Here is a 21204-nt window from a genome sequence, read left to right on the forward strand (position 1 = left end):
TGTGAGGCGCTCCATCTGTTGCCAGAAACCGTTAAAGGGTGGGCTGGGGATGCCCTGGCGAATGATGCGCAAGTATGCACTGAGGCTGAGACATCCCCGGTGCCACCTGGATGGTGAGCAGGTGTGGTCATCGCATGCCGAGCTGGTATTCCCAAAGGTAAAGTCACTTGTGGATTTAGGTGCATGGATCACGCGGAGACCCAAGCTGGGGAAATGGCGGGAGGAGTGCAAACAAGCACTTTCCCTCTTCTCTCGAGTGAGCAATGCTGACAGCAGGGTTACCACAGCGGGTTTTTATAGCGGTTTTGTAGAGCTTAAGTCCGACAACGACCTGGGGGAGACTCTAGGCTTCGATAAGGGGCAGTTAGCTAGCCTGTTCGGGAGGACTTTTGGGTCGAGATTTCTGGATAACTACCAGAAATCTTTGACCTGGCTGTGCTACCGATCGGCTTTACCGGTTCGAGAAAGGTTGTCAAGGCATGGTATTGACACCTCCCCCACGTGTCCAAGGTGCGGGCGTGCTAGTGAAACGGTTACGCACGCCTTCGTACACTGTGAGGAGTTGAGGGAGTTGATGGCCTTTGCCGAACAGCTGATGTCGGATGCAGAATCAGTACGGCTCTCGTCCGAGTCCATGATAAAGATTGTACCACCTTCCTCTTTCACCAAAGAAAAGAAGGTAGCTTTTCTCTGCATAGTAACCATATTGAAAGATGTGGTATGGAAGACATGAGCGGAAGGAATCACAACAGGTCAATTCATCTCCGGACGTGGGCTGGTGAATTACTTCATCGCCCATCTTTCCAGCAAGATCCGTCTGGAGAGGAGGAGCCTGCCGCAAAGAGTTTTCGGTGAAATATGGATGGAAGTTGTAAGGAAGTTGAGTATGCAAGGTGCTGTGCTTGCACGGTCGGTCCACGTGCAAGGGAATGGAAAGTAAGCGCTTAAAAGGAAACCAACCGGCGGGTTAGTCTACTAACCCGGATAGAATAATGTAATACCCATCATATATATTTAATTTAATCACTCGTTTTCATATCATTTTATTCTCATGTATAAACCCATCCGTTTTTAATTTGTGTAATGGGCGCGTTTGACCCTTATATATTCCTTGTCTGTCCTTGTTTGTCCCCTCTATGTAAACCTTTATAGGAAAAATAAAGAAATCCTTTCGACTCCAGACCTTTTAAGGTCTAGTCATTGACCACAGAGCTACTCAGCGATGTTCCAGTTCCAGCGACAGACGACCAGCCTGCCAGCCATGCTCCTGCTTCAGCTACTACGACGCTAATGTACACCCGTAACACCAACTCCTTACGTACGGTCGTATAACGCTACACCATCGTGTGGACCAGTCTTCGGTTGGGAAATGCTGGCGTTTTTTTCTCTATTTGCTGGAGAAAGAGATTGTGTAGGGACTGAAAGGACAGAAGACGAGTGCTCTCCTTTTCGGCATCATCGACTTTTTAGAAATAATTCCGTTTTGAAAAGAGAGATGAAGGTTTGAAAGGGATATGTTGACCCCCCACCCGCCACCAGTAAATTTGTTAAAAGGTAGATGAATATGGCGTTAGTAGGCTCATTCTAAGCTGGCGTCACTTGGTGAGGAGAGAGGGACTTCCCAAATCATCATGGTACCTCAGATGATTTGGGAAACTAAGGATCTGTAGATTTCCTTGGTTACCCTAGGGTTTTGTATAATGTTTTATATATGTAAATCGCCACTGTCCTTTGTCTTTAAATTGTCCTAACAGTTTTTTTGTGAATAATGCTATTATATTAGAAATATTTATGTCGTTATTTTCAGGACCATCACCGAATAGAAATATGTTTAAAAATTGTGAATATCACAAGAGAGAGAGAGGGTGGGGAGCGCGCAATCATCGCCTTATGGAGGAATGTATTTGAAATGATAACTTTTTTGCTTGTTCACCGTTATTATGCGGAATATATTTATAAGTCTAATTTTTTTGCCTACTCACCGTTATTATGGCCACTGATTAAGGAGGAGAGCGAAGAAGCCATGGGAGCTGGCAACACGAAGGCGGATGATTCGGTCAGTGCGAAATACTTTGACGAGAGCGAAAGGGTTAAAATCACCGAACTTTTTCTGAAGATATCAAAAGACAATGAGACATTTACCAGGGAGCAATACAAGGTAATATTATTCGAATAATCATCACACGGCTGTCTTCATCCTCATCATATGGCAGGTGCTTCGAAGTTCACAACATTAATTGTCATCATAAAACATTTATAGGAAATTTAGCCTGAAACAACCGTGGAAAAATACTCTTCTTGATTTTATTCGTTGTTTCCACCTCTACGTATTTATCGAAAGGAGGCGGTTTTTTAATGTTATTTCTTCAAAATGTCTTTTTAAAAAAAATAATAGGATGCGCAAAAAAAAAAAAAAGAAACAGCTTGAAGCAATTCTACTTTAATTCGCATTGTTAATTCGTTTCCTGGTTAATGTTAATTATTAGTTTTATTTTAAAGCCACGACAAAATGCATGTCCTCTAAAATAAAAACTGACAATGTTAAATTAAGCAGTAACATGTTTGTAAACAAATTGAAATCGAAAAATAACAAACGAAGCAACAGACTGCAACCCAAAGCATGCATTTCTTGCTTATCTGGCATATGTGTGTGTGTATATATATATAAAATGATAAAGTCATACCGTTTTCTCTAATATTCATGCTATGAGATTGTGGCCCGATGACGATCGTGTTGTAGCAAATTGTCCCACTTTCCCCCTACAGTTCTCTGTTTATTTCAACGACGGCCCCACCCTCACCGAATAATAAAATGAACGTTTTCTATTCAAATCTCCCCCACCTCTCCCGTTTCCTTTATCATTCTGTGCTCTACTCCTTATTTTACCGAACCTAGTTTTTAACACGAGTTCAATACCTAAGTAGGACATCTGATAATCATCTCAGAAGTCGATATTAATAGTTTTTTTTTTTATTTGTTTCAGTCATTAGATTGCGGCCATGCTGGGGCACTGCCTTCAAAGATTTTTAGCCGAATAAATTGACTCCAGTACTAACTTTTTTTTGAATCTGGTATTTATTGTATCGGTCTCTTGCCGAACCGCTAAGTTACGGGGACGTAAACATACCAACACCGGCTGTCAAGCGTTTGTAGGGGACAAACACACACACATATAGGCATATTAAAGATATTAAGAAAAACCCAGAAAAAACAACAAGTCAATTGGTCGTAAAAATGAATATTGACGCTCCATGGAAGTTTTAGCTGGAAAATAGGAGGGACGTTTTGACGGGCTTCTTTCAGTTTTCATTTACCAAATCCATTCACAAGGTTACAGGGCTTTGGTCAGCCCGAGGCTATTGTAGAAGACACTTGCCCAAGGTGCCACGCAATGGGATTGAACCCAGAACCATGTGGCTGGAGAGCAAACTTCTTACCACACGACCACGCCTGCGTCTAATGTTGTTAGTTATCAAGTCCCACTTATTTTGTTGCATGTTCGAATTCTATCATATTTCCTTAATTATAAACGATCAGCTTTTGGAGGAAGCCAAAATAATTAAGTCACAATTAAATATTAGTGATTCTAAATCTTACGAAAGCCATTATTTCTAAACCCCTTAATGAGTTGCTCATTATATTTCATTCCAAGTCATGTTTTTTCTTATATTAAAAAACAAACTAAAATGTGTTATCTTTTCATTAGAAGAATTTTATATTTTTCTTAACACCTTCCCCCCCGCCAAAATTTTATCTTCTAGCAACATACTTTACCAAAACCGTTTCAATGTTTGTTATGCAGAGATAGGATGGGTGGGGTGGAAATCTGCATTTAAAGAACATTCTTTTGCGTGAACAGCCCTGAAATCATTTAGATGACTACCTGAAAGCGTTTCTTAGCAACTGAATGCCAACTCTTGTATTCTTTATCTTTAATCACAGATTGTTGGTCTATTTACTGCCAAGATTATAAAGGCCTCACTCAACATATTCATAATTAAAATACTAACTCAATTAGTCACAGTCACCCGAAATGAAAATAATTACTTGAACCAGTCTCTGAAAATATTATCATCATTATTTTACATCTGTTTCCCATGATGGCATGGGTGAGATGGTGATCCAAAAGGACTGTGTGAAGCTTTGTGTGTCTGCTTTGGTATGGTTGGATGCCCTTCCTAATGCCAACCACTTTACAGAGTGGACTGGGTGCTTTTTACCTGGTCCCTAACACTACTGAGGTCACCAAGTAACTCACAAGACCCCTCAACAGGGAATTAGTATTGACAGTAAGCATGTCTAGGGGCCCAGTTGACTTACTTTCAATAAATACTTCAGGACCTAGTGCATCGATTTGTCGGTAGGCCTATAATGCTGCAAAGGCATCTTGAGTATTGAGGAAGGTGGCTTTGTGCCAGGTGATGAGGTGTTAATGATGGGGGACAGGAACAGTGCCTTGCTGTAGGGGGGAAGATACAGGGTTACCCTGAGTTGGAGAAGGAGGATGGTGGTGAAGATGTATCAAGGTGTACCCTTAAGTAAGTTTATTTCCTGTACATTCTTAGTCTTTTATTGTACCCATACATCTACTACACGCAAACACTACTTGCTCTGTCAGCCTTCTTGGGATACCTCTTATGTGTCCATTGCTTGCACCAAGTACACAATATGGAATTTCTACCTACACCTTTTGCCAGCCTCCTCTGGCCCCTGTGCCATACCATAGACACCAAAAACATGAAATTTGTGGGGAGGGGTTAGTTATTTGCATTCACCCCAGTACTTGACTGGGGATGAACCCTGAAAGTATGAAAGGCAATCTCAGCTGTTAGTGACAATAGTTTTACTAAAATTGTTGTAAATGATGAGATATTTGATGTCTGCTGTAACTAAATCAAAGCAGAACTCCATATTTCCTTATCTTTGTGTGACACTTGTTACCTTTCTGAACTTCCTGGAACCATTTCACTTGTCATCTGTCCTTAATTATTAATATTCCTCTTCATATCCTTTTGTGCTACCAAAATATCTCTCCTCAGCCATCACACACCTTTCACTATCATGTAACCTACTGACACATGTCATCTTCCTCTCTTTCATCCATTCTCTATCTACTATATTATTTCTATTCTAGTACTCCTCACTCCATTTACTGTCAGTCATCACCTACACTCCCTTACCTTCCCACCATCTCTTGTATCATCAACCACCCTCCTCTCTTGCCCACTATTCATTACTTCCACCCATCAACTTACATAATCTCTACAGCCGCCACCTACTTTTCCCTTCATCTAGTTATCAACTAATCATTAAACCATGTTCCTCCCCATTTCCCATCTCTAACCATTCCTCACTCCCCTATTAAACTCTTACAAATTCTACCTATACTCCTTACTCTTATCACCACTTTCCTTTTTCACCTTCTTGTACATTTAAGACCCATCCTTACCAGTTAAATCTGCTCTTTCATAACATGAGTAGCCATGTAGCAACTCTACAGCAAGAAACCTGTTCTATTTTGGCCTTTTCCCTCACACTTTAATCCCTCATCTAGCTTAAAATTTTCCCTAATCCCACTTAGTTGAAAGGGTTCATTGCCTTGTGAACTCATAATGACTTCACAAGGTACCGTGAGAAAAAAAAAAGCTCCCAGTACAATCTATAAAGTGATTGGTGTTAAGGTTGTAGAAACCATACTAAAGGGGACATTGGAGCACAATGCAATCCTTGACTCAAACAATCCAATGTCTACCAACATGGAAGATGAACATGGGAAGGGTGTTCCCCCCTCCTGGCTTTCACAGAAGGAGGAAAAGCATGTCTGCATGGTTTTCACAGACAGAGGATGGAGACATGTCTCCATTGTTCTGAGGAAAGATATGTCTGTTTGACCTTCACAAACAAGAGGAGGGCATGTCCCCACTATGGCCCTCACAGGCTGATGGGGGGTCTCAGGCCTCTCTGGACTTGTGAATGCAGTTAATGTTCTTCAACTGTTGCAATTTGACAGCTGCAGGGGAAAATGTGAGGAAATTTCAGAAGGAGGAATTCAAACAAATTGTAGAGGAAGAATTGAGTTGGGTCTGGTGTGACTGAATGGAGGTGGGCCTGAGAGGAGAGAGACCACTTGGATTGGATTTGATTTCATGAATGTAGAGTTCTGGAACTAGGCATGGGTGGTTGTTTGCTTCCACATGGTTTCAGGTTCAGTTCCACTTTGTGGAACCTTGGGGCAAATATCTTCTATTGCAACATGGGACCGGCCAAAGACTCAAGTGGATTTGGTATATGGAAACTAAAAATGCCCTTCATACATGTGTGAGTGTTTGTGTGTCTTTGTGCCTGTCTTTCCCACCACTGCTTGACAACCGGTGTTGGTGTGTTTACATCCCTGTAACTCAGCAGTATGGCAAAAGAGATTAATAGAATAAGTAGCAGGCTTAAAAATAATAGCAAGTCCTGGGGTCAATTCATCTGATGAAAATTTCTTCAAGGCCGTGCTCCAGCATGGTCGCAGTCTAACAACCGAAACAATTAAAAGTAAATATAAAAAATCCCTGAATTGGAAATATACTTTTTTACTCTAGGCACAAGGCCTGAAATTTTTGGGGAGAGACCAGTCGATTAAGATTGACACCAGTATGCAACTGGTACTTAATTTATTGACCTCGAAAGGATGAAAGGCAAAATTGACTTCGGTGGAATTTGAACTCAGAACGTAAAGGCAGACAAAATACTGCTGAGCATTTCATCCGGTATGCTAACAATTCTGCCAACTCCCTGAATTGAAAATATTGACCAACAAATCTGTGCAGGATAAATATCTTCCAATAATTTCCAAATCTGTTGTTGAATTTTATTTTTATCTGTTTCAGGAATACATCAAGAATAAGCTCAATGATGATATTGCTCAGAACTTCTATGAACATATCCTTTGTTCACAAAGCAGATGTCCATCTCGGGGTTATATACCACACCATAATGTGACTGTATCACATTTGAAGTTCAGTGACAGCCTAGCCTCTCTTTTGAAGGGCAGCGTGGAGGAAAAAGGTAAGGCTGTCATTGCTCTTTGTAAAAGGAAGACTGCAGCAAAACCCCCAGCCACAATCCCAAGGCCAGAATCCATTCAGTTTGAAGCTTTGCTACAGGTAAAAATGAAACTTTAAAGGATTTTACAAAAGTTTGAATTTTAAAAAAACTTTAAATTAAAATTTTTCTTTTAAATTTTTATTTGATGAAAGTGAAATATGTTTTCAAATGAAATTCAGGAGAAATCAAGTTGAAAAACTAAAACAACAATTTGGAATTGGATGAATGAGTCTTTCATGTATCAGGTCATTAAGAATGAAATGTCCAATTTCCTTCTGCACCAAGTTTCACAGTCGTTAACTCTAATGTTATATCCTGACAATTCTTTGTTTTACAACATTGAAGAGTTACATCATCACTTTTCGAAATACAATTCATGGTGTCTGATTATAATGGTGAGTTTTCTCTTGTAAATGAATCTTTTTGAATCCACGAATATGAGATTTGTTGTGGAACCAATGCATCCCAAACAGCTCGAAAACATCAATGAGGTGTTTGGTGAAGATGTGGCGAATGAGTGCACTGTACGTCGATGGTTTGAGAAGTTCTGGTCTGGTGACTTTACTCTTGAAAATCAGTGCTTTGGTAGACCTGAGACCAATGATGAACTGGAAACTGTAGTGAAAGTGAATACATCTCAAACTATGTGTGAGTTAGCAGCAGGGTTTGATGTTTCAATTCTAACTGTATTGGACCATCTGAAACAAAAGTTGGTAGGTACCAAGTGGGTACAAGCATCACATGACACATAGTCTTCAAACTTGCTGTTCTTTGCTGTCACGGCATAAAAATGAACCATTGTTGCATCATACTGTTATGAAGAATGTGATGAAAAATGTATTCTTTTCAACAATAGCAAGTGTTCTGCATAGTGCCAAAACACAATCCCAAAAAGAATATTCACCAAGAAAAGTTAATGGTATCTGTTTGGTGGTCCTGCACTGGTGTCGTCCACTATAGCTTCATGAGACCTGGTAAGTTAATTACAGCGGATGTATGCATCAACCAATTGGATGAAATGATGAATGAACTTGCAATTAAACAACCAAGATTGGTCAACAGAGACAGGCCAATTCTCTTGTATGACAATGCTTGACCACATAATGCACAAAGAACATTACTCATGTTACAGGAACTGAACTTGGAAGCACTCTGTCATCCATCATATTCACCAGACCTTGCACCAACTGACTATCCTGCTTTCCAGGCATTAGACAACTTTTTGCAAGGAAAAAACTTCAAATCTGAAGAAGATGCAAAAACAGCCTTTTATGATTTCATCACCTCGTGCTCTCCAGAATTCTTCACTGCTGGCATAAATAAGCTACCGATAAAATGGCAAAACTGTGTTGATAATTTAGGTGCATACTTTGATTAACTGCATTGCTTTTTGTTGAGAGAAAGTAAAATAAACTTTTGGTTCAAAATTGGATATTTCATTCTTAATGACCTGATATATTGTGAGAGAAGTGAAAGAATGTGTCTGTCAACCAAGGGAGTACATGATGGAAGGGAACAGTGTGAAGCAGGTAACCTATTTAGGCTGTTCTTATGTCAGAAAATGGTCAATGACTTTGCTAATGCCATAAGCTGCAGAATTGCCTTTACAAGCGATCCACACAAAAAAACCATTCTGGTGCTCATTTAGGAGAGAATTACATTCCTGGTAATTACATTTAACACCATCTTCAGCATAAATTGACACAGCACTACATGCCTGTCTGTTAGTCTTGTACCTCCTGAAACCAAATAAATTCAATCAAGTTTGTTTACATTCATTTTAAAGAAAGTTATGAAGAGCAGGAGGCTTTAAACTATTCCCTTCTTATTTATTTACATTTAATGCCCCTTTCTCTATCATTTAATGTGTTATCTCCACCCACACGTCACCAAATTTTTCCAGATTTTTTCCAGTTTTCCTTGAAAAATAGCTGCTGACCATTGTTTGAGTGACAATATATTCAATGATTTAATCTTTGAATTAAAGGCAGATAAGGCTTTCAAGAGGATAACTAGAGTGATATATTCGTTTCTTCTGTGTAAACTTGGTGTCTGATTTGATCCATCCAGTTTTTCAAGTGACTTGAATGAACTCAGGTAATTATCTGAAGAATAGTTGGACACATGTTAACCTTTGGCAAGCATTGTTGGTCCAAAAATACCTGTAGAATTAAATCTAATAAACATGGACATACAAGCATCACAAATGAAAATAAAGTATTTTTCTCCTGATGTTAAAAGTTGAAGATGTTGATGGATGTTTACAACTGTTTTTATTATCTTTCGGAAATTGCAAGTGAGGAAGTCCAGTGTGATTGTGACAGTGGCACTACCTGGCAATCATCATCATCATCATCGTTTAATGTCTGCTTTCCATGCTGCCATGGGTTGGATGGTTTGCCTGAGAGCTGCACCAGGCTCCAATCCTATCTGGCAAAGTTTCTACAGCTGACTGCCCTTCCTAACGCCAACCACTCTAAGAGTGTAGTGGAGGCTCTTTACATGCAACCAGCACGTGAGCCAGTTAGGCGGCACTGGCATTGACCACACTTGATTGGTGTTTTTAACGTTCCACTGGCATGGGTGCAAATCAGGCAGTACTGTCATTGGCCACAACAACAATTTCACTTGCCTCAACAGGCCTTCACAAGCGCAGTTTAATGCCCAATGATTGAAGGGTACTCATAAATGGGCTGGTTATGCTACTCTGAGACATAGGCCACAGTTACAGTCTCACTTGGCTTGCTGGGTCTTCTCAAGCACAGCATATCTCCAAAGGTCTAGGTCACTTGTCATTGCCTTGGTGAGGTCCAACGTTCGAAGGTCGTGCTTCACCACCTGATCCCAGGTCTTCCTGGGTCTACCTCTTCCACAGGTTCCCTCTACTGCTAGGGTGTGACACTTTTTCACACAGCTGTCCTCATCTATTTGCAATACATGACCATAACAGCACAGTCACCTCTCTTGCACATCACATCTGATGCTTCTTATGTCCAACTTTTCTCTCAGGGTGCTTACACTCTGTCGTCTATGCACACTGACATTACAGATCCAGCCATGACTCACAGAAATAAGTTTGAGGGAATTTGCTTTGATCATGATTAAAAGGTGGTGTGGAGGAGGGAGGTGATTAACTCTGGATTATACCATTTTGAGGATCAGTCACATTGTTAGGATCAACTGATTAGGGGTGGTGGGTTCCCCATTTAGTTGTCGTGTGTAAGAGAGTTGGAATGGAAGTGAGACTAGGAAAAGTTTCGATGTGTTTGTGTGAAGTTGGAAGCAAACAATTGCATTATCTGTCAAGCTGGAAGATTCTGCAAATTAATTTAAAATCCTTTTGTTGAAGAAGCAAAAATTCTATTTGCAATGTGGCAGGCATCCATTTGTTTCTTAATGTATGTCTGGCAGTCATTGCAGTTGTGGATAACTGAGTGTCAGTTGGTGGTGTGCACAGCCTGGTAGTCGTGGGTCACTTCCTGTGGGTGGTCCAAGTTATATTGTACAAGTGCAGCATAACTTTAGGTAATGTAAGCTGAGGGAGACCAAGCTAATTTGGTCAATTACTCAGCTGTTGTAGACAGATCAAGATTGAAACCCATTTCTTGCAAAGACTTGTCCAAAGAAGAGCAGATATGTGGACATAATGTGATGATGATGTTGTTGTTGTTGTAAGACTTGTCACGAAGAAAGGAAGTGATGTGAAAGTTGGAGATAAAAATTGAATATTATGCAGCATGAAGTCATATGAGAGCAACTGGTTATGGGAAATATTGATGTTTCTAGGCATGGTGACTGTTCTAGATGATGCTTGTCTGATAAAGAGATGCTATGTTGAAGGGGCTCATGACAAAGAGACAAGGTGACATGGGGTCATTTGAGAATGATAATAACAACTGCAACCAACATGGAAAAAGCAGACATTGGAAAGGTTTTGGGCTATTTGCCACATATTGTATCTGTTTCTATTAATGACTTGGCCTCATCAACTAAAATTTAATTTAAAACAAAAAAAAAAAATTACATATCTGTCCCTGTTAATTGTTTTCAGCACCATTTTTCGATGTTCTTTTTGTTGTTTTTTTCCTTCAGTTGGTCGAACAGCTTTCTGAGTCTCTTTGGATGCAAATGTCCAGAGTTGTGTCGAACCACTACAACTGGAGCCTGACCTGCCACACTGATTCAATAAAACAACTCGGCACTGCACTGCTTGAAGATCTCTCAGTATCAAGTGAGTATAAACATTTGGTAATAATAAATCTGGTTTTGACTGAAGAAAACCTCCCCAAAAATGGAACTTGAATGGAATTGTTGATTCAATTTATTTGTCTAAAGGCAACTTTGATTTCTTTTAAGACAGTTTTCAATAACATTCTGCTGTGGTAGATCTTTTGTGATTTTCTCATCTCTTGTGGATTGAGAACTACTCTATCTCATCTCTTTGCAATATCTTCTGCATCATTGATTAATGTGGATCCATCTTTGGAATGGGGAGGAGCAATGGTTGATTGGTGAGGAGTAAATATTTGTTTTGATAAGCTGCAGATTATTCTGAAGTGTTTTTTAGTCAAAGACCTGTTGAATCATCATCATCAATTAATATCTGTTTTGCATGGGTTATACAGCTTGACCAGGGCTGGCAAGGCAGGGACCTGCCCCAGGTTCCATACTTTGTGTTGGTACAGCTGGATGTCCTCCTTAATGCCAATCACTTTACAGAGTGGACTGGGTGCTTTTTATGTGGCACCAGCACCAATGCGTTTTATATAGCACATGGTATATATTACACACACACACATTTAAAATTCTCATAATCATACATCCACTTTTTCATACCTCTTGATTGAACCACTCTTCTCCAGTTAAGTCTCTTTTCTTGCCATTTGTTAGAATTACTTGTCATTTCATTTGTGAGATTTTAAATATTGAGATAAACTTTCACCACTCCTCTGTGTGTGCATATATATATATATAAATATAAAATACATCAAGTACAGGACATCACCGATGAGTAAAGATTACGTGGACACATGAGTGTAAGTACATGACAAATTACTAAAAAATATACAATAAGAACAGGACATCACCAATGAATGAAGAATACGTAAACAGATAAGTATGAGACAAATTGCCAAAAGAAGTCTAACCCATCCTCGGTTGTCAACTGTTTATTACTCCTTATTTCGAGCTTTTAATGACAATATAGGAAAACTTCATAAACAGCAGTATCCAGAAATTGTAGAAATATAAAATTTGTGGAAGGTTAGAGATTCGAATGAACAAACAATGACAGAGTGGACGTACAGAGTAAACAACGACAGAGTGGACGTACAGAGTAAACAACTGATGAAGACAAACAGTAAGGGCCATTAGGCCAAGACACATTGTAATGGGTAATGTATGGGAGAAATTTTGAAAGGATATAAAATAAATCCAATGCGTCTTGGCCTAACAGCCTTTAATATTTGTCTTTGTTGATTGTTTACTCTGTACATCCACTCTGTCGTTGTTCGTTCGAAGCTCTAACTCTCCAGAAATTTTATATTTTAAAAATTTCTGGAAGCTGCTGTTTATGAAGTTTTCCTCTATTGTCATTGAAAGCTCAAAATAGGTAGTAATTAAGTCGACAAATGAGGAGGGGTTAGACTTGTTTTGGTAATTTGTCCCGTACTCATCCCTCATCTGTTTACATAATTTTCACTCATTGGTGACATCCTGTACTTGATGTATTTTATATTTATTTATAATTCAACTCCACACAGCCTTGTCCACAGTAAGTTTTTACTTATCTATCTATATATATATATATATATATATATATATATATATATATTCCTCTCTCTCTTTCGGAGAGGCACTGAGCACCTACATGCACATATACACACATGGCAGTAACTTCTGCATATATATATATATATATGTGCTGTCAATATATCATATATCCAAAAAGAAGCACACTCTAAAATATAGAGTAGAAAAGTATTAAAGTAATGAAGTTAATGTCTGGTTAAAGAGTGATCAAGGGTTTCACATTCAAGAAGGAAGGTGCAGCTTCACAGATGACTCAATCAGATTCTAGTCCAAAGAGAAATTTAACTCATCACCTTTGGGAGGTAGAAATCTGTTATGGTCATTGGTCATTTGGTCATCAGGGTATAACAAGTCCAGCGTTAATGAGCACAGCTTACCTCTCCTAGACCAGCTATTTGTGAACCTGGAGAGGGGAATAAGGGCTCTATCCCTTGGGCTGCTATTGGATTTTAAAGACTCTTCTGGGGCTTAGTTAGCAAACTGGGAACCTCATGCTTGCAGCAGGTAGTGCTTGAAATAATGGATGCATAGTGTGAAGATTTCAGCGACCCAGGTTTCAGAGTATCCTAGCTCGCTTAGCTGTGCAGAGCTGGCAGCATACACTCCTGTTGGTATAGGATCCCAGCCATTCTAAGATCTTCCACTTGATATTGTATGGGGTCCTTTCATCTTAGAGGTACCACACATGGCTGACCAGGGATGTGATAAATTGTCTTTCTGGGACCCTGAAGGAAGACCTGTAGTTGTACAAGTGTCGCTTGAATGCTGTACTGGCTGATCCAATGTATTTCCAGGCTTGGGTGCTGGTTGTGTTCACATTACTGGTGCATCTCCAGTTCGCTCTTGACCTTGGATGTTGTTGGGGTTGCCATCAGTGCTGTTATCATTATGATGTGTGGGTCCAGCAAAGCTGCTCTTGCTGTGGTTGTCATCATTGTGGTGGGTGTAGGGTTGGCACTATTGTTGCCGGTGATGATGTAGGTGCTGTCAGTGGTAATGTAGGGTGTGGGGCTTCGTTGGTGCTGGCAAGGTCCTCTTCTCCAGCTGTAGTGCTGGTACTGGGGTTGTTGGGGTCAGTGCTGGTGTTTCTGTCACCGCCTCCAATGTTGTTGGGTGATTCATTGCTGCTATTACTGAGGTCACTAAGCCTGGTTATTACCACACCTTCGTAGATGACTCCCTCACATTCACACTGGCCCCTCCTCCCCGTGTTTTATGGGTGTTAGCTAATATTCTTTCCATGTTAGGTGCACAACTAAAGGAGACCCTCAGGTTGTGCCTGTTGAATAAATGTCTGTATCTGTGTGTCTGCATGAAGTGTTTGTCTATTAACCCAAAGGTGATGAGTTAAATTTCTCTTTGGACTAGAATCTGATTGAGTCATCTGTGAAGCTGCAACCTTCTTGAATGCGAAACCATTGGTCACTCTTTGACCAGACATTAACTTTATTACTTATACATATTATAGGATTCATTAGAATCTAGGTGCATCAACACATAGGACGCCAGGACTGGCTAGGTCTCATAACAATGAGGCAAAAACAGCTATTAGGTGTCATGGGTTGGTGAATAAGTCATCATCAAGTTTTGCTTTGTTTCTTTACACCTGTTTAAAATTTTACCTGAAGATGGTGGATTTATGCTATGATGTAATCTAGGAATGCACCAATAAAATGCTACCAAAACAGCTCGAGTAAATTTTAAACCTCATTTGTGTCCTCCTTTATATATATATATTATTATTGTTATTATTAAGAAAATGGAGAGGTTCAATGGATATAAATTAATTTATTAAAATTTTCAATAAGACCTACAATTGTTTCAATTCATACTCAATACAAATTACAAACATATAGAATAAAATAAGTTAGCATTTTGAAGATTAGAGCAAAATATCAGGGCGAAGGGACATTAAGGAGACTCGAGATGTTAATCGGTTGAGATTCCGCAACACACAGTCTGTTGGAGTATCTCAATTGATCAACTTGTAGCTTCCTTAATGTCCATTGGCCCTGATGATATTTTGTTCTAAATCTTCAAAATGCAAACTTATTTTATTCTATATGTTTGTAATTTGTATTGAGTATGAATTGAAACAATTGTAGGCCTTATTGAAAATGTTAATAAATTAATTTATATCCATTGAACCTCTCCATTTTCTTACTTAATAATTATTGGTATATATAAAATACCTGTTTTTATATTAAAGAGATATTTCTCAACAATATGATATATTAAACCAGTGTAACTAGGATGAAAATATCCCTACAAGAGGTTCATATATCCTCATAGTGACTGAATATATATATATATATATATATATATATATATAGTTAAGTAATTGAGATTCTAGTGAATTCTAAAGAATTCACATGAATATGGTCCTTAACTAGGATGCACCGGATATCTATATGGTGTTAGCCATACGACAAGTGGGGTGATTATAAATAGGAAAAAAGCAACAAGAATGGATTAAAATCTCGGTACGATCGTTTCGTACGAGGACATCTTTAATAAGCTACAAAAAATGCAGTGAATACAGATGGCTCATACTCGTCAGCCGAAAAAATATCAGAGAATTCCCAAACATCAAAAGGGGTAGATATAAAAGAGGTTGTAGGATTAACTGCATTGAAGAAAGTTCGATTCATGGAGATCTGATGAAAGGTTTTAAACCTATAGAATTTATGCATGTCTACATATAGCTCATATTGGATATTTGATCAAGTTGTATGAAGAAATTTTCGGATACAGTCATGCAAAATTTCTGAAAATCCGAGTAAGAGGCAAAGTGACTGCCACACCATGTAGAGGAAAGTCTGAGTAAAAACATAGGAGAGATAGAGAGAACTGGTGCCATGATAAAATGCCTCTAGTACTGTTTGCAATGGAGTTGGTGCTTGGAAGAGTATCCAGTCATAGACACAAGCATAAAAAAATGGAAAGTATGAGCAAGAAAGAGGTTTGCAATATATAAAAAATGAGGAATTGTAATTAAGAACTGATTGGGATCATGACTATCCAAACTGTTGCAAACAGACATAACTGGTGTTGATGATGATGATGGAGGGATTGTTGTGTTATGAGGTCAGATGACACTCATGTATTTTTGTTGTTTTGGGTCAAGATAGGTATTGTCCCAATTTAATTAGAGAATAACAGATGTTAGGCTTTTGTGGAAGGGGGGAAATTACTTTCACTAGACTATCCACCTATCCATTACCACAACTTCTTCGCTCTAAATGGTCATAATGGAAATAATGTCCTTATGCACTCTTATGTTTTATAGAAAAATTTTATGTACCTGTCATGACTTGTTGGGTCACAACCACTCCAAGTTGAAAATGTTGATGTGCAGCAGGAAAGGAAAAAAATACTATTTAAAACTTCGTGCAATAAAATTCTTAAATAATACAATTCTCCTGCTTTTGGTGTGACAATATAAGCACAACCAAGTGTTTCTTCTTTGAAAACATTCAAATAGCTTTCAACTTCTTTTCCTCACTTTCTTCTTTGCCATTCTTTGTTATTACTGTTCCAAGTGAAATACATGGGTACTACAGCGTAAAGTAATGTTTTTGCAGTCATCACTGATGCACAATGAAAAGAATTCTGTCAGTGTTCTTCTCATGCTGTTCACTGACAGTCATGTATGTCCTCATTATTTCTGAGCAACATTCTTTGTTCACCTGGTTGATGAACTTGCAGTCTCACTATTGCAGGTGCTCTCTCATGAACTGAAAGTCCTAAAATAGATGCAATTGCTTCAGATGGACCAATATACCTACTCATTAAATATTGACTAATTTCGTTATCAAAGCAGCTTGGTCATTTCCTTTCAGTGTGTACCTGATGACGTACTTAACTGACCTGACTGAGGCAATGATTTCAACATTGCAGTAGTATTTGAATACTCTTAAAAGAGTCTCACTATAAGGTACAATCCATTTGTTGTTGTTTGTTTCTCCTTTCTTATGAGATTCATCTCCTCCCATTGCAACTGATCTTTGTCTCTAAAGAGGTAATCTCTTTGTTTTTTCTGCCTTTTGATTAAGATTATAAGGATTAATATTTTATTTTAGATAAAATAGTAATTTTCTCTTTTAAGAACAAAAAAAAGAAAAAGAAAATCAAGAACCCATGATTCAAAAATTTCAAAAATATAGGGAGAATTTCTATCTTTCAAGTCTACGGCACTCACATAGAAAAAAGAAAGTAACAAGAAAAAGGAACGGCCTGCTGTAGCTGGGCTGGCTCTTTGAAGTGTCAACATTTTTAACTTGATTTTTTTCCTTAACCCTTTCATTACTAACCCGGCTGAAACTGCCTCTGGCTCTGTAGTACAAATGCCTTGTTTTCAAAAGTTCTGAATTAAAATCTTCCACTAAACCTTAGTCACAATTCATGTTCCTAACACTAGCTGAATGATAACTAAGTTATTTTATTAAATTCATCATCATCATCATTTAGCGTCCGTTTTCCATGCTAGCATGGGTTGGACGGTTTAACTGGGGTCTGTGAAGCCGGAAGGCTTCATCAGGCCCAGTCAGATTTGGCAGTGTTTCTACGGCTGGATGCCCTTCCTAACGCCAACCACTCCGCGAGTGCTAACGCCAACCACTCCGCGAGTGTAGTGGGTATTTTTTACGTGCCACCTGCACAGGTGCCAGACAGAGCTGGCGAACGGCCATGAACGGATGGTGTTTTTACGTGTCACCGGCACGGGGCCAGGCAATGCTGGCAACGGCCATGAACGGATGGTGTTTTTACGTGTCACCGGCACGGGGCCAGGCAATGCTGGCAACGGACACGAATGGATGGTGCTTTTACGTGCCACCGACACGGGGCCAAACAGAGCTGGCAAACGGCCACGAACGGACGGTGCTTTTACGTGTCACCTGCACGGGGGCCAGCCGAGGCTGGCTACGAACACGAACGGATGGTGCTTTTACGTGCCACCGACACGGGGCCAGACAGAGCTGGAAAACGGCCACGAACGGACGGTGCTTTTACGTGTCACCTGCACGGGGGCCAGCCGAGGCTGGCAACGAACACGAACGGATGGTGCTTTTACGTGCCACGGACACGGGGCCAGACAGAGCTGGCAAACGGCCACGAACGGACGGTGCTTTTACGTGTCACCGGCACGGGGGCCAGCCGAGGCTGGCAACGGACACGAACGGACGGTGCTTTTATGTGCCACCGACACGGGGCCAGACGGAGCTGGCAAACGGCCACGAACGGACGGTGCTTTTACGTGTCACCGGCACGGGGCCAGGCGAGGCTGGCAACGAACACGAACGGATGGTGCTTTTACGTGCCACCGACACGGGGGCCAGACAGAGCTGGCAAACGGCCACGAGCGAATGGTGCTTTTACGTATCACCGACACGGGTGCCAGACAATTCTTTGTTATATTTAAAGTAATTGGAAGAAATTTCGAGCATCTCAAAATAAATACAGTAACGAAAGGGTTAAAGGGAGAAATGATTATTTTATTTGTAATCTTTATCATTTTAATGAAATGACAGGAAAACAGATGAACTTTGAGTTTTTAGTTGAGATTGGTCAGTTTTGCCTTTTACTTGAACCTGAAGCTTTGATTGTTTGAGATGAAATCTGTGTTTTCTCACCCAACAGACAAAAATCGTGACAGCAATGAGTTTGAACTCAGTGAAACTGAGGTTGAAATTTGGTTACTCAAAGCAAGTTTATTCCGGAAAATCTTTGATACTGTTTTCTTCAAATGTTTCAACTTGATAACAGATGTAAGTATCCAATTTTCCCCTCACCATTTCTTTTGGAATTCTTAAAATGTTTTATGGGAAAAAATACTTTTAAAAAATATTTTATCAATTAGTGCCAAGGTTGTATTGTTGTTAAGAAGTGTCCCTCTCTGTCATGTGGTTCCAGGTTCTATTCTACTAAGCGCCATCTTGGGCACCTATTTTCTTCTGTGACCATAAGTTGACCAATGCATTGTCAGAGGTATTTGGTGGAGACTGTGCAGAAGCTTGTCATGTAGATGTGTAAAAAGAAAAAAAAAACCTGGGTTATTTCTTGGAGCATTTGACAGAGATTGGCAAAATAAGTAAATTGGAATAAGTGCTGTGATTGGTAGGATTTACCGGAACCTTTCAAGTTGTTGCTCCAGCATGGCCACACTCTTGGTTTAAACAAGTAAAAGAATTAAAAATAGTTCTACTCTGTTTATGTAGTTTAATGCTGTGTGTATTTATTGTCTTTTATTTTGAATGAAGAATTTTATTGATGTGCATCACAGGAAGTTTGAGTTTCTTTGGAAAATGTCATCTGGAACCAAAGTTTTAAGATAAAACTGTAAATTTAAGAGAAATGTTATTTACAGTTCCAAGACAGTGATGTTTGCTTTTTTTTTTCTTTGTAGAAAGCTTTTTCTCATTTTTGGTTTTACAATCAATATTTTTAGTTCTATTTTGTTGAAGATTTCATCATCATCATTTGTCCATTTTCCATGCTGGCATGGGTTGGACAGTTTGACATGAGCTGGAAAGCCAAAAAGCTGCTCCATATTCTATAGTCTGTTTTGGCTTGGTCTCTACGACTGGATGCCCTTCCTAATGCCAACCACTTTACAGTGTGTGCTGGGTGCTTTTTACCTGACACCATCAACAGTGCTTTTTACATAGCACCTGTACCTTTTACATGGCACTAGTACCAATGCTTTTAACATGGCACCATCACTGACAGGGTCACCAAATACCTTTGCAAAACAAACAAAGCAAAACCTCCTCAACTGAGAGTTTTGAACTTTATAAAAAAGTTGATGGATAGCTGTAGAGTCTTTCTGTCTAAGTGACAAATTATTGAAGATAAACAGACAAATGGCATGAATTGAGTTATGGGAAGTCTTACACTTGGTGTGTATTTCTACTCTTTTGTAAATGTGATTGAGAATAAATACACAAGGGTCTAAACACATTTCGTGTGATTGCTATTGGTATAAATACTTTAATTGTTCCGATGTTTAACCCTAGCTTCATGAAGAGACCAGACATGAAAACTAGGAAACAACTCATGGCATCTTTCACCCATCATCTTAAAAACTGTTGTATTTTTCCAAACCACCAAGACACAATACAATGGAATCTTGGTTTACAAATGTCTCTCATCATGAATGAATTGGTTTATGAACATCTTGGGTGATGAATGGTGTCTTGAGTAACAAACATGCAAGCTGGCAACAAGCTGGAAATATCAGTGGGAGGAGAGCATCAGTTGGTGCCCAGCTTTTGCTCATTGCACATCCCTCTTTGAATTTGCATTGCCTTCTCTTGAATTTCCTGTGGGAAGAATAGTTTGGAATTAGAAACATTTTTGGATGACAGATGACCTTCAGGAGCAAATTGAATTCTTAAACCGAGGTTCCACTGTACTGTATGTAACCAAGGGTCACTACAGTGCCACCTGCTGGTGAAATGAAAATACCAGCAACAGTAATAATTTTCTATCATAGAAAGAAGGTTTGAAATTTGAGGGGAGGTGTCTATTGGTCTCTCCAACTTCAGGGCTGGACTAGCATCTTACTTTATTAAACCTGAAAAGATGCAAGGTGAAGTTGACTTTGATAAGGTTTGAACTCAGAATATAAAGAGCTGGGATAAATATCAAAAGCATTTTTCCTGACACTAAACAATTCAACCAGTTCAATAATAATAATCATTGTACATCTGCTTTCCATGGTAGCATGAGTTGGACATTTGAACAGGGCCCAACAGGCTGGAGGAGCCCATGTTTTGCTCCAGTGTCTCAGTTTAAAGTAGAGTCTTTATAGTTGGATGCCTTTCTTAATGCCAAAACATTTCACAAAGTGGTTGCCAACTGATTTCTCTTAAGCCCAGTTTTTCTCTCAACACATTTGTTGTTCATACACACTTATGTTGCACATTCAATGGAGTGTGTTTGCTTCCTTCTTTTCTAGTTTTTGCAGCTGCTCTGCATTCATGGCGACCATTTAGCACAACTGTTAGTACAACTGTTAGTACACATTTCATGGTTTACTTTCAGCTCTGAGAGAGAAATAATTTGTTACCAATGGAATTAACAGATTTCTGAACTTTTGCCTGTTTGTTCATATCTGAACAACTATTTTTCAGTACATCCTCTTCCGCTGTTAAGTCACCAAGGTAACAGAAACTATCAGCTGACACTGGGAATCCCTTTGAATATTTGAATAAATCTCTTTCCCATGTATCTTCACTTGTTATTGCTAAATATTTGCTATATACAAAGCCTGCTTTATTGGTTAACTTGAAAGTGAT

General features: G+C 39.3%; 1 protein-coding gene across 1 annotated transcript in view; it reads left to right on the forward strand.

Moving 5' to 3' along the window:
* The first annotated feature begins 1961 nt into the window (after positions 1-1961).
* The window catches only part of LOC115219061 (MTOR-associated protein MEAK7), a 31718-nt gene continuing 12475 nt past the window's right edge, over positions 1962-21204 (forward strand). Inside the window, exons 1-4 of the mRNA XM_029789119.2 lie at positions 1962-2158; positions 6877-7152; positions 11186-11324; positions 18545-18672. Coding sequence (XP_029644979.1) covers positions 2024-2158; positions 6877-7152; positions 11186-11324; positions 18545-18672 — 678 coding nt within the window. The 5' untranslated portion in view covers positions 1962-2023. The remainder of the gene's footprint in view (positions 2159-6876; positions 7153-11185; positions 11325-18544; positions 18673-21204) is intronic.

Source organism: Octopus sinensis, linkage group LG1 (assembly GCF_006345805.1).
Source record: "Octopus sinensis linkage group LG1, ASM634580v1, whole genome shotgun sequence".
NCBI lineage: Eukaryota > Metazoa > Mollusca > Cephalopoda > Octopoda > Octopodidae > Octopus > Octopus sinensis.